The 12423-nt window shown below is 41.6% G+C and overlaps 1 protein-coding gene across 1 annotated transcript; it reads left to right on the top strand.

Annotated features, from left to right (window-relative positions):
- Window positions 1-506: 506 nt before the first annotated feature.
- LOC117876041 (tubulin alpha-8 chain) lies at window positions 507-12212 on the top strand (the record flags this gene model as incomplete). The annotated part of the gene is given in 4 exon segments (XM_034767761.1): window positions 507-729; window positions 7834-7982; window positions 9883-10563; window positions 11780-12212. Coding segments are annotated over 4 exon segments (1347 nt in total), but the record flags the coding sequence as incomplete, so codon positions are not given.
- Between the last annotated feature and the right edge of the window lie 211 nt (window positions 12213-12423).

Genomic DNA, 12423 nt, shown 5'->3' with positions numbered 1-12423 from the left:
GAAATAGCCTCAGTTTCCTTAAAATATAGTGCTCCCCTCTGGTGGTGGTGCTGCACCTGATAACTAAATAAACTTCTGGAGCTGGGTTGGCACGGATAATACCAATGACGCACAGGCTGGTGCTGGTCAATTAACCTTTAATTACGTTCAAAATGGAAAAATTAATATTTCTCAAATAGGGAGAGGACAGAATTTGCTAGGGAAGGAGGTGAAACTTTACATTCAGGTCTCTGAGAGGATATGAAGAATGAGCCTATAAAATGTTGTGACAATGTCCAAAGGGTTTTTCTAGATGAAAATAGATGACTGAAGGAAGGTTTTGTGTTAACAGTTGTAATCTGTTCCAGTTGTCACTAACCCTAATACAATGAGGCCAATGTTATGGGTGCAGTTTTAATAATTCTGCAGTATGGTAGTTCCAAGCAGTTTGTGCTGGGTATTTTGCTAGTCAAGAAAGCCACTGTTCCTGCTAAGAAACCTTAATTTTTTTTTTTCTCTCTGTACAGCGTGAGTGCATCTCAGTCCACGTTGGCCAAGCTGGTGTGCAGATTGGCAATGCATGCTGGGAACTCTACTGCCTGGAGCATGGCATTCAGCCCAATGGCACCATGCCAAGTGACAAAACAATTGGTGGTGGTGATGATTCATTTAATACCTTCTTCAGTGAGACTGGTGCAGGAAAGCATGTCCCCCGTGCTGTGTTTGTGGATCTGGAACCTGCAGTGATAGGTAAATACAGTCAGCAGTGTTGTATTGATTTGTAAGAGACATGCCATGGGAACTGGCACAACTGACAGGCTGGAATGTTGGTCTGGGGGTCCCATTTCCCTTGTTTCTGTTCTGATGCCTTATAAATATTCTAAATGCTTTAAATTCTCTCTGTACAAAGCTTACCCCAAGTATGTAATCATTGCTCTTCTGCCAAGCAATGCATAAGATTTTCTGCTTTTTCATTGTCTCTAGACAAGGCACCGCAATTAAAAAAAATATACTTCAAAGTTGGAAGAATTAACAAGACATTAAACACTTTACCTATGAAACAATGTCAGCAAAGTATCTACAGACACCAGCAGCCTTTTTGGATTTATTGGGTACTATACATCCTGAGAGCTCTTTAAGCAACTTGCTATTGTGCATTAAAAATATTCCGTATGCTCCATGGCTTTGCATTTTATTTTCCTCTAACAGTAACCACTTGCTAGTGTCTGACTTGTGCAATTCTTTCTCAATCCCCTTTCCTCCCCTGTCAGCATCCCCCTTTTAGCTCAGCTAGCATTTTCCAGCTACTGTTCCCTCTTGACTTCTTCCAGCCTCTTTATAAAATTACTTATGCACTTTGTCACTGCCCCAGGCCCACCGCCCCTTTTGCTGTCTTTCTCTGTTTTTCACTTTCACTCTTCAGTCCATGGTTCTTGTACATGCCTTGCAGTGCTAATGCCAAAAAGTCTGGCAAAGACTGTGCTTTAAACCAGTGCATTCTAGAACTTCACAGATATCTCTTAGCAAGCCATTTCATTTGGTGCCTCTGTTTTGTTTTCCTTTTTTTGAAAAAATAGTTTTCCCTTAAATATCAGCTTGATAGGGTACGAATCATGTTTGGTAAATCGTCGTGCTGATCTGCAACAATAAGTAAGGTTGTCTCCAAATCTCATGCTGCTTTTGTCATAAATCAGATTTTTTTTTTTTTTTTTTGTAAGGCTTAGCTTTTGGGTTAAAAGCAGAATATATGCAAAAACAGCAGACAACTTCATCTAGAATTAATTATAAAATCCAATATTACTTTCTACCTGGCTTTAATTAAACTCTGGGTATCTCATTACCATACATTTTAGAATTGCTAAAGCCAAATGGGATAGTTTCTTCTCTGCTGCCTGTGGTACATGAAGAGATAGGCACCAACAGTATTTAACGTCCACTTCAGCATTGTAGTTACATAGTCAGTTTGGTTAGGTCTATGGGATGCTGCGTGGGGGCAAAGGAGGTCTTCCCTCAAGGTTGCTGATGGTCAGCCATACCAGCTTGTACCATAGGAAGTCTCTAGGCTTTAACTGCCCATCCTGCAAAGTAGTTATCCCTGTGAATATCCTCTCAGTTGCACCAACCTGCTTTGACACCGACCAGGCAGCAGATTTAACTCTGTACCTGAGGACAGCATACCATTCATTATAGGATCATTGCCTTTCCTTCCTTTTGGCAACCATCAGGCTCACTTCCATCAACCTTGGTCCATCATCACCTCAGTGTTTGGTATGGGAAGTGGTCCAAAGAAGCTATGCCATTTAGTTCCTATCCTCTCCCTGTCCCTCCTTTGGGGGACCCATCCCAAAGAGCCTACTGGGACTGCATTTCTGTCTCTTTTTGCAATGGGCACTATAGAGGAAGTACCTCCTCTGTGGAGAGGAGAGAAGTTCTATTTAAGATACTTCTTCATCCCCAAGGAGACTGGAAGCCTCGGACAAATACCAACTTCAAGTGCCTGAACATCTATGTCAAGAAATGAAAGTTCAGTATAGTCTCCCTCACATCAATCATCCCATCCCTATATCAGGAACACTCTTGACCTCAGGGATATGTAGTTTCACATCATATGTCTGGTGCACCAGCATTTCCCAAGGTTTGTGTTGCACAGCAATCACTACCAATACCACGTTTTGCCTTTTGGGCTCTCAGTGGTGCTGCACATGTTTATGCCTTACAGTGGGGGCCTACCTTGGAAGGACAGACATCCAGATGTTTTCATGCTTAAGCAAGTGGCTGGTCGTGGCCACTAAATCTCAGGTCTGGGTCAACATCCTGTCCATTCTCCAGCTGTTTGCACATCTAGGCCTGCTGGTGAATGAGAAGAAATCCACATTAACACCTGTGTCGTCCCCAGAATTCATTGGGACCATATAGCCTCTGCATGGAGTAATTGCCTAACTACCACTTGACAGGTTCTAGATGGTGCATGATCTCTAGCCCAGTGGTTCCCAAACTGGGGTTCGTGAAATGTTATACGGGGTTCTCAGGAAAAAAAATCCTTAATGACGGACATAGCTGTCCCTAGGGACCCCAGGCAGCACAGGGCCAGCAGCCCAGAGCCCCTGGACTTCCAAGAGCTAAGCAGATCAAAGCAAACATATATATCATACTGAGGAGATTAAAACTTCAAGACTCCTTATAAGAAATGGAAAGGGAGGTGGATATTTTTTGCTGTTTTTAAAATTAAATAGGCACCTAGTGTTTGTTTCTAAAATTATTATGAAGAACAAGTTTAGGCTTCGTTGTAACGTGTGTTGTTTGCCTGGACTCCTCAAGACCTGAATGCTTGTTTAGGAGGAGCTCTTTGAGGTGGCTTCTTAAATACCTTCATGCTGTTTCACGTCTGATACTCCTTGATGAAACATAGACTTGTCTTCTAACAGGCTTATTCAAAGTGATACAAGCTATGAAAGTGAGATCTTGGAAGTGTTGCTGTTTTCATAATGTAATAAAAATACTGGAATGATCAATAATAAATGTGTAATAATCATGTCCTAAAACATTTTATATTTCCAAGATCACTGCTTTTATAATTTATACTCAAGTAAAGGAGAAAATCCCTGGAAATATTCATTTTTTAGGAGGGGATTCATGAGACTTGACCTTTTTAGTAAAAGGGTTTCACAGGTGGTTAAAGTTTGGGAACCACTGCTCTAGCCCCACCTATGGTTCCAACCCCTGATGTACATAAGATCACGCCTTGACCTGGTGGGTTTTATGGCAGCACCTACATTCTTTGCCCTGCACACAAGACACTCTGCTTCCAGAGACTTTAGGCATGGCAGTCCTAGGTCTACTGGCTGCTCTCCCTCTGGTAGTCCTCCAGTCTCTAGATTAGTTGACAGGTTTCAGAGTAGCAGCCGTGTTAGTCTGTATACGCAAAAAGAACAGGAGTACTTGTGGCATCTTAGAGACTAACAAATTTATTAGAGCATAAGCTTTCGTGGACTACAGCCCACTTCTTCGGATGCATATAGAGTGGAATAAATATTGAGGAGATATATATACACACATACAGAGAGCATAAACAGGTGGGAGTTGTCTTACCAACTCTGAGAGGCCAATTAAGTAAGAGAAAGAAAAAAAAACTTTTGAAGTGATAATCAAGATAGCCCAGTACAGACAGTTTGATAAGAAGTGTGAGAATACTTACAAGGGGAGATAGATTCAATGTTTGTAATGGCTCAGCCATTCCCAGTCCTTATTCAATACTGAGTTGATTGTGTCTAGTTTGCTGGATGTACTGGGCTATCTTGATTATCACTTCAAAAGTTTTTTTTTCCCTCTTACTTAATTGGCCTCTCAGAGTTGGTAAGACAACTCCCACCTGGTCATGGTGTGTGTGTTGATTAATTAATTTATTAATTAATATTTATTCCACTCTATATGCATCCAAAGAAGTGGGCTGTAGTCCACGAAAGCTTATGCTCTAATAAATTTGTTAGTCTCTAAGATGCCACAAGTACTCCTGTTTTTTAGATTAGTTGAAGGACCCTGGCAACATTCACAAAATCCCCATTCAGTCCTAGTTCACTTTCAAGGGCCTGGGGGAGATTGTAATCCCATGTAGTATCTTTGAAAACCATATTGTATTAAGCTAATGAATTGCTGTGGATCAGGGATTTTATGCAACTCTTGATGGAGGGTTACCACAGTACCTCCAGGAACAAAAAACCAGTAGAGGTGACTAAGTTGAATCACTTGGGTTATAAACACATCCAGAGAGGTATACCCACTGGGTAGACTTGCATATATTGGTTCAAACTGGGTTGTCCAGATACCAACAGACAAAAAACACTTTTTATAAAAAAAGCTTAAACTTAGGACTGCCTTTCCGTTAGCAAATAGAGGACCTTGTGTCCAAGGGGAGGCCCCAGCTCTTACAGAAGGGTTGGAAGGACTTGGTCCAGCTAGGACCCCGTAAGAGGGATGGGCACCTCCTAATATGTTTACAGTATGCTTAAATCTGTTTTCTCTGTAATGCTTTTACTTTAAGAATAAATGTGCTTTCTTAGAAAGAGTTGTATGGTAACTTGTAACTGTTGGCACTGGGACCACTGTTTATAGCCCATGGCGGGAGAGCTATTTAACATCTGTATCAATGACCTGAAAGAAAATATTAAAATTGTCACTGACAAAGTTTGCAGATCCCCCCAAAATTGGGGGAGTCATAAATAATAGAGGTCATCGATTCAGAGTGATCTAGGATGCAAGTAAACAGTGCGTTTTTAATATGGCTAAATGTATCCATCTGTGAATAAAGAACATGGTCCAGCCTTGCGGGATGGGGGACTTTATCCTGGGAAGCACTGACTCTGGAAAAGAATTTTGGATAATCAACTGAACATGAGTTCCCAGTGTGATGCTGTGACCAAAGGGCTAATGTGTTGCTGGGGTGTATAACCATGGGAATCTCGAGCAGGAGTAGAAAGGTTACTTTATTTCTGCATTTGACAGCTGCTAAGGATTGAAAACCTTCTTATAGTGGGAGACTCAAGGAGCTCAACCTGTTTAGCTGAGCAAAGAGAAGGTTAAGGGGTGACTTGATTAGTCTATAAGTATCTAAATGGGGAACAAATATTTAACAATGGCCTCTTCAATCCAGCAGAGAAAGTTGTAACGATCCAATAGCTGGAAATTGAAACTAGAAAAATTGAGTCTGGGAATAAGGCATAAACTTTTAACAGTGAAAGTAATTAATGATTGGAACAATGTACCAAGGGTCATGATGGATTCTCCCTCATTGACAATCCTTAAATCAAGACTGGATGTTTTTCTAGAAATCTACTGTAAGAACTACTTTGAAGTTTTCTGTCCCTAGAATCCCCAGATCCTAGATTTCTTCCTAAGGTGTTGTCAGAATCCATATCAGTGAGGTCATGCACCTACCTATGGTCTTCCCCAAATCTCATGCTGGCAGAGAGGAGTATAGATTGCACCCACTGAACGTGCACAGAGCCATATTATTCTATGTGGACAGGATGAAATCCTTCCAGAAGTCTCCCAGATTGTTTCTGGCTTACGCAGAGAGACTCAAAGGATGAGCTGTATCTACACAAGATATCAAAATGGATAGCCCAGTGCAACAGGAGAGAAGGACCTGGCAAAGTACAAGTCCACTCCACCAGGGACCTGTCCACCTCTGTAGCCTCTCTAGCAAACTTGCCAATCCAGGATATTTGAAAAGCAGCGACCTGGTTGTCTACACATTTTAGCAAAGCACTACACATTGGTGCAAGCAGCCAGGGATGATAGAAGATCATGTTAGTCTGTGTTCTTAGGAAAAATAATGGGCTAGCACTTATGACCCACACGCCATCCCTGTTACTTTGGAATCCTGATATCATTGGCTCTTGTGAAAGAACTGATGTTGGGGTGATTCTGCCCATAAAGGCCTTATGAAGTGCACAAGGAAGGGTGCATGCACCAATCCAAATATACTCTTGACTAGAACATTCTCTGGCGCTTGCACTGGATATGTGCTCACCAACTACAGAATAGTCCACATCTCGAACATCAGTTACTGTGTGGATAAATGTACCTTCATCTGACTCCTATTCCAAGTGATGCACAGACTGGTGTGATGAATGATGACTAATACAACAATCTGGATTGCACCCATTTTACCAAGCAATCAAACTTTTTTTTTTTTTTTTTTTCATGCTGCCAAAGGCAAGGTCTTACATCTAGTTTAAAAAAAAAAAAAAAAAAAAAAAAAAAAAAACTGCATCCTGGTCAGAGAATATTGAGTAGACGTAGAGGTAATGTATTGAGAGAGAGCATTGGTGAGACGACTACTGAAATATTGTGTCCAGTTGTAGGATTCCTATTTTAAAAAAGATGTATAAAAATTGGAAAGGGCTCAGAAGAGCTATGAAAACATTGGGAGGAAGAATGGGACAGAAAGTTGAAATGATTTGCTCCTGGTTGATAAGTAAACTGCACAGGGAAAAGATATTCTTCAAACTAACAAAGGCACATGATTTTTTTCCTAGATTAACCTCAGCCATTTAACCATTAGAATAAGATGCAGATTTATAGCCATTTGGTAACCAACCATTTGAAGGAATTATCTTGAAGTGGTAAATTATCATTTAGGCCAGATTTCTTAAAGGTATTATAACACCTGGAGTGATCTTCAAAAGTGCCTGGGCATGCTTAATTCTCTTCTGGCTTCACTGTGCATTTAGGTACTTTTGGGGTGCTTTCTGCCTCTTTAGGTGCCTAAATATCGTTAAAAATCATGATTATTTTTCTTTATTTTTCTCTATATCCTTAAATAGAAATTGGAAGTTTTCCAAATATAGCCCAGTAACTTGTGGTTGAATTAGACATTTGATGTATGTTTACGTACTTGGAAAAGAACTTTCTCTGCTGCAGGCATTGTAGGAGAGAGTTTCTGGCCTGTGTTATGCAGGCGATCTGCCTAGATGATCATTGTGTTATACCTTTTGGCTTTAGAAATCTGAGTTTATAAAATCTGGAAAATTGCTACTTTGCTTTAAAGTATTTATGAAACATAAGTTGTTTGTATAGTTTAATATTTGCCCGTGCCAGAGTGGTATTGAGGCCAAAAAATTCAAACTTGCATACCTGAATAAGCGACTTGATTTTCTTGGATGTTAAACATCCACTGAACCTAGCAGGCATCCTAGGTATCTTCTAGCTATGGCATCTCTAAAGCTAAGCCATTTTTGTTGAGCTGTCTAGAGGTGGGTTTGGATGCCTTATTTTAGGCATGTGAGCTTGAAAATTTTTGTCTAAACCAAAATTAACTTACTGTAAAACTCATGCACAATATTCCCTTTCCAGACGAAGTACGAAATGGGACATACAAGCAGCTTTTCCACCCTGAACAACTGATCTCTGGCAAGGAGGATGCTGCTAATAATTATGCTCGAGGCCATTACACTGTTGGGAAAGAGATAATTGACCTTGTTCTGGAGCGTATCAGGAAGCTGGTAAGTTCCAGTTTTTCTGCACTGAAGATTGTACCTTTTTAAAGATCTTTCTACATCATGGTTTGTGAGGTTTGGAAATTAATCTAGTTAAGTGCTCAGATGTGTGGGGGCTCAGAATTCAGCTCTGTAGTCTGTTGGGTCATGTACAGCAGCTGTAAGTCTGCCGTTCTCTTTAGTCATGTGAAAATGGACTACTCCGATCAGAGGAAAATCTAAGACCCCTTGTGACTCTCTTCTTGGACTGCAATTGAACCAGCACCCTCAACTTGCCTAAAAAGCATGTTTATATCAGACCAAAAAGCTTGTGAATTTCAGACAAACTTGAAACAAAGTCCAGGGCTGAGGCCTATCCACATAACACCCTGGTTTGCACTCTTATCGATGAGAAGGGACCAGTCCTTAGCTGCAGCCACTGCACTGTTTTAGCCTCCACAACTGAATGCTTGCTTTTGTGGGCTGAAGTCTGATCTTCATGTTCAAATGTGTTTCCTTCTAACTTCATTGTTTTATTAATATTTTTTTTATGAACAAAGATACAAGGTGGGAGAGAAACTATGACCATGCTGTGAGGTCTCAGGCTCCCTCAGTCTACACACCATGTGGTGAACTAGCTGAGGTGAAGTCCCAAGTTTATTTTCTAGCTCCTTTTAGGGGTAGTTAGTATGTGCTTTGCATTTTGAGCCCCTGGAGTCCTTGCTCTAAATATTCAATCTAAATTAGGGATGAAGTGCCAGGGAAGTCTTTCTAAACAAGTCTGTTAGAGGGCACACAAGACTAACTCAATAAATTCTGTCTTGTTCCTTTTTCTCTTGCAAACTGTCAACACTTGTTAATTAGTCCTTGGAGTTAATTAGTCCATTGCTGACCAGTATGTGACCCTGCACCCTTGAGGAGAAAGTGCAGTGTTAATCTTTAATAGCTCAGGGAAAGATCTGAACTAGAGCTTCCTTGAATAGTCCAATATGTTGCAATTCACTGCACTGGATTCAACAGCCTTATGACATTTTCTGGGAATATGCAGGGCTTAAATCGCACTGGAAGTTAGGATAATAGTCAGTTCTAGATCTGTCCAGAACATCAAATAAATTTGTTTATAAATAGTAAATTATAAAGGTGGAGTATCGGGGTAGCCGTGTTGGTCTGTATCTACAAAAACAACAAGGAGTCTGGTGGCACCTTAAAGACTAACAGATTTATTTGGGCATAAGCTTTCGTGAGTAAAAACCTCGCTTCTTCGGATGCATAGAGTGAAAGTTACAGATGCAGGCATTATATACTGACATGAAGTAACTCCCTGCTCTCCATGTGTCAGTATATAATGCCTGCATCTGTAACTTTCACTCTATGCATCCGAAGAAGTGAGGTTTTTACTCACGAAAGCTTATGCCCAAATAAATCTGTTAGTCTTTAAGGTGCCACCAGACTCCTTGTTGTTTTTATAAAGGTGGATTGATTTTGGCTGTTTCTAGACACTGCTGGTGTGCAGGGTGAATGGCTATTTGCTTAAATGACACTAAGAAGCTGACAAATCCAGCTGTGTCTCTCACTGAGATAAAAAGGGTATAAATGGGTCTTGGGAAATATGGTGCCACTAAAGTGGAGTGAGGTAGATCTGTACTAAAAGGACTCTCAGTAAAGGGACGTCCAAGAATTGTATAAACAGATTTGTCTGGTTTTGGCTTCTGGGGAGGAGGGTTGTCCTGACTAATACCCTGATGGATAAATAACCTTTTTTCCTGGAGCTTGAGAAGGGTTTTCACCCATCTTTGAATTCATAAGAGCTGAGCAGATGTGTAAGCTCCTTGGGAAGAAGGGGTGTGTGTGGGTGTGGGTGTGTGGGTGTGTGTTTTTGTATTCTAAATGTTCAGACTTGCCCACTGTAAAATATTTTTTCTTTCAGGCTGACCAGTGCACTGGTTTGCAGGGCTTCCTGATTTTCCACAGTTTTGGGGGAGGCACTGGCTCAGGCTTTACTTCACTACTGATGGAGCGCCTCTCAGTCGACTATGGGAAAAAATCCAAGTTAGAATTTGCAATCTATCCTGCACCCCAGGTCTCCACAGCAGTCGTTGAGCCGTACAACTCCATTTTGACTACCCACACCACTCTGGAGCATTCAGACTGTGCCTTTATGGTTGACAATGAGGCCATCTATGACATTTGCCGTAGGAACCTGGACATTGAACGCCCTACCTACACCAACCTCAATCGCCTCATTGGTCAGATAGTGTCTTCCATTACTGCCTCCCTCCGATTTGATGGTGCCTTAAATGTGGATCTGACCGAATTTCAGACTAATCTGGTGCCTTACCCCCGTATTCACTTCCCATTGGTAACCTACTCCCCAATTATTTCAGCAGAGAGAGCCTACCATGAGCAGCTCTCTGTGTCTGAGATCACCAATGCTTGCTTTGAGCCATCCAATCAGATGGTGAAGTGTGATCCTCGCCATGGCAAGTATATGGCCTGTTGTATGTTGTACCGTGGTGATGTTGTCCCCAAGGATGTCAATGCTGCTATTGCTGCTATCAAAACCAAGCGCACAATCCAATTTGTTGACTGGTGTCCTACTGGTTTTAAGGCAAGTCTCTTAACAGCTGCTAAATAATTATACAATGGCTTTTTACTCCCTTGTTGTACATCAATGGCTTATTGAAATGTATTTTTAAAGCTGTCGTGTAGGTATCTAGTGAGCTTTATAAAACATCTTAGGGGGAGGAGCTTGCATTTGTTTGTGTGCAGAGCTCTTTAGACAGTTATATGAAGTAAAATTTATGATCTGGAGGATGTCATGGATTGCACCCTCAGCAACTTTGCAGATGACCCTAAACTGGGAGGAGTGATAGATACGCTGGAGGGTAGGGATAAGAGACAGAGGGACCTTGACAAATTGCAGGATTGAGCCAAAAGAAATCTGATGTTCAACAAGGTTAAGTGCAGAGTCCTGCACTTAGGAAGGAAGAATCCCATGCACTGCTACGAACTAGGGATCGAGAGGCTAGGCAACAGTTCTGCAGAAAAGCACCTAGGTGTTACAGTAGAGAAGAAGCTGGATATGAGTCAGTGTGCCCTTGTTGCCAAGAAGGCTAATGGCATTTTGGCCTGTATAAGTAGGAGCATTGCCAGCAGATCAAGGGACGTGATCGTTGCCCTTTATTCGGCATTGGTGAGGCCTCATCTGGAGTACTTTGTCCAGTTTGGGCCCCACACAACAAGAAGGATGTGGAAAAATTGGAGGGAGTCCAGCGGAGGGCAACAAAAATGATTAGGGGGCTGGAGCACATGACTTATGAGGGGAGGCTGAGGGAATTGGGATGATCTAGTCTTCAGAAGAGAAGAATGGGGGGGGATTTGATAGCTGCTTTCAACTACCTGAAAGGGGGTTCCAAAGAGGATGGATCTAGACTGTTCTCAGTGGTACCAGATGATAGAACAAGGAGTAATGGTCTCAAGTTACAGTGGAGGAGGTTTAGGTTGGATATTAGGAAAAACTTCTTCACTGGGAGGGTGGTGAAGCACTGGAGTGGGTTACCTAGGGAGGTGGCGGAATCTCCCTCCTTAAAATGGTTTTTAAGGTCAGGCTTGACAAAGCCCTTGCTGGGATGATTTAGTTGGGGATTGGTCCTGTTTTGAGCAGGGGGTTGGACTAGATGACCTCCTGAGATCCCTTCCAACCCTGAGATTCTATGATTCTATAAGTAAAATTTAATGTCTTGCTTTTTACTATGTGGCCAGTAACTAATCACAGCCATCACCAAACCCTACAGGAAAACTAAGTGTGTTCTCCTCTTTTCCAGGTTGGTATAAATTATCAGCCCCCAACCGTTGTTCCTGGCGGTGATCTAGCCAAAGTTCAGCGTGCAGTCTGCATGCTCAGCAACACCACAGCCATTGCTGAAGCATGGGCCCGTCTGGACCACAAGTTTGACTTGATGTACGCCAAACGTGCCTTTGTTCACTGGTATGTGGGAGAAGGGATGGAGGAAGGAGAATTCTCAGAGGCTCGGGAAGACTTGGCTGCACTTGAGAAGGATTATGAAGAAGTGGGCACAGACTCAATTGATGGAGAGGATGAAGGCGAGGAATATTAAATTTCACAGAAGTAAAATGCTAAGTTTTACCATTTTACTATTTTTTCCTCAATGTAAATGGGGAAACCTCTGAATGTAAATCCATTGATTTTTAGTATTCCATACCAAACTGCTTGGAATAAACCTTTTTTAATCAGGACCGTTTGCTATCCTTTAACTTTGCATCAACTGACTCATTCCACCATATATAAATGAATAGCCAAAAGTTCTACATATTAATATCTGTATCTGAGTGACAAGCAAGTTTTAATTTATGAAAATGACAGTCCAAGTGCCTTATACAATTTACCAGAGCAACTTCCATTCCTTTCTTAGAAATGGTGCCAGTTCAGGGGCAAATGGCCCATATT

The sequence above is a fragment of the Trachemys scripta genome, chromosome 4 (assembly GCF_013100865.1).
Source record: "Trachemys scripta elegans isolate TJP31775 chromosome 4, CAS_Tse_1.0, whole genome shotgun sequence".
In the NCBI taxonomy this organism is placed as follows: Eukaryota; Metazoa; Chordata; order Testudines; family Emydidae; genus Trachemys; species Trachemys scripta.
This window is presented reverse-complemented; position numbering and strand designations above follow the sequence as displayed.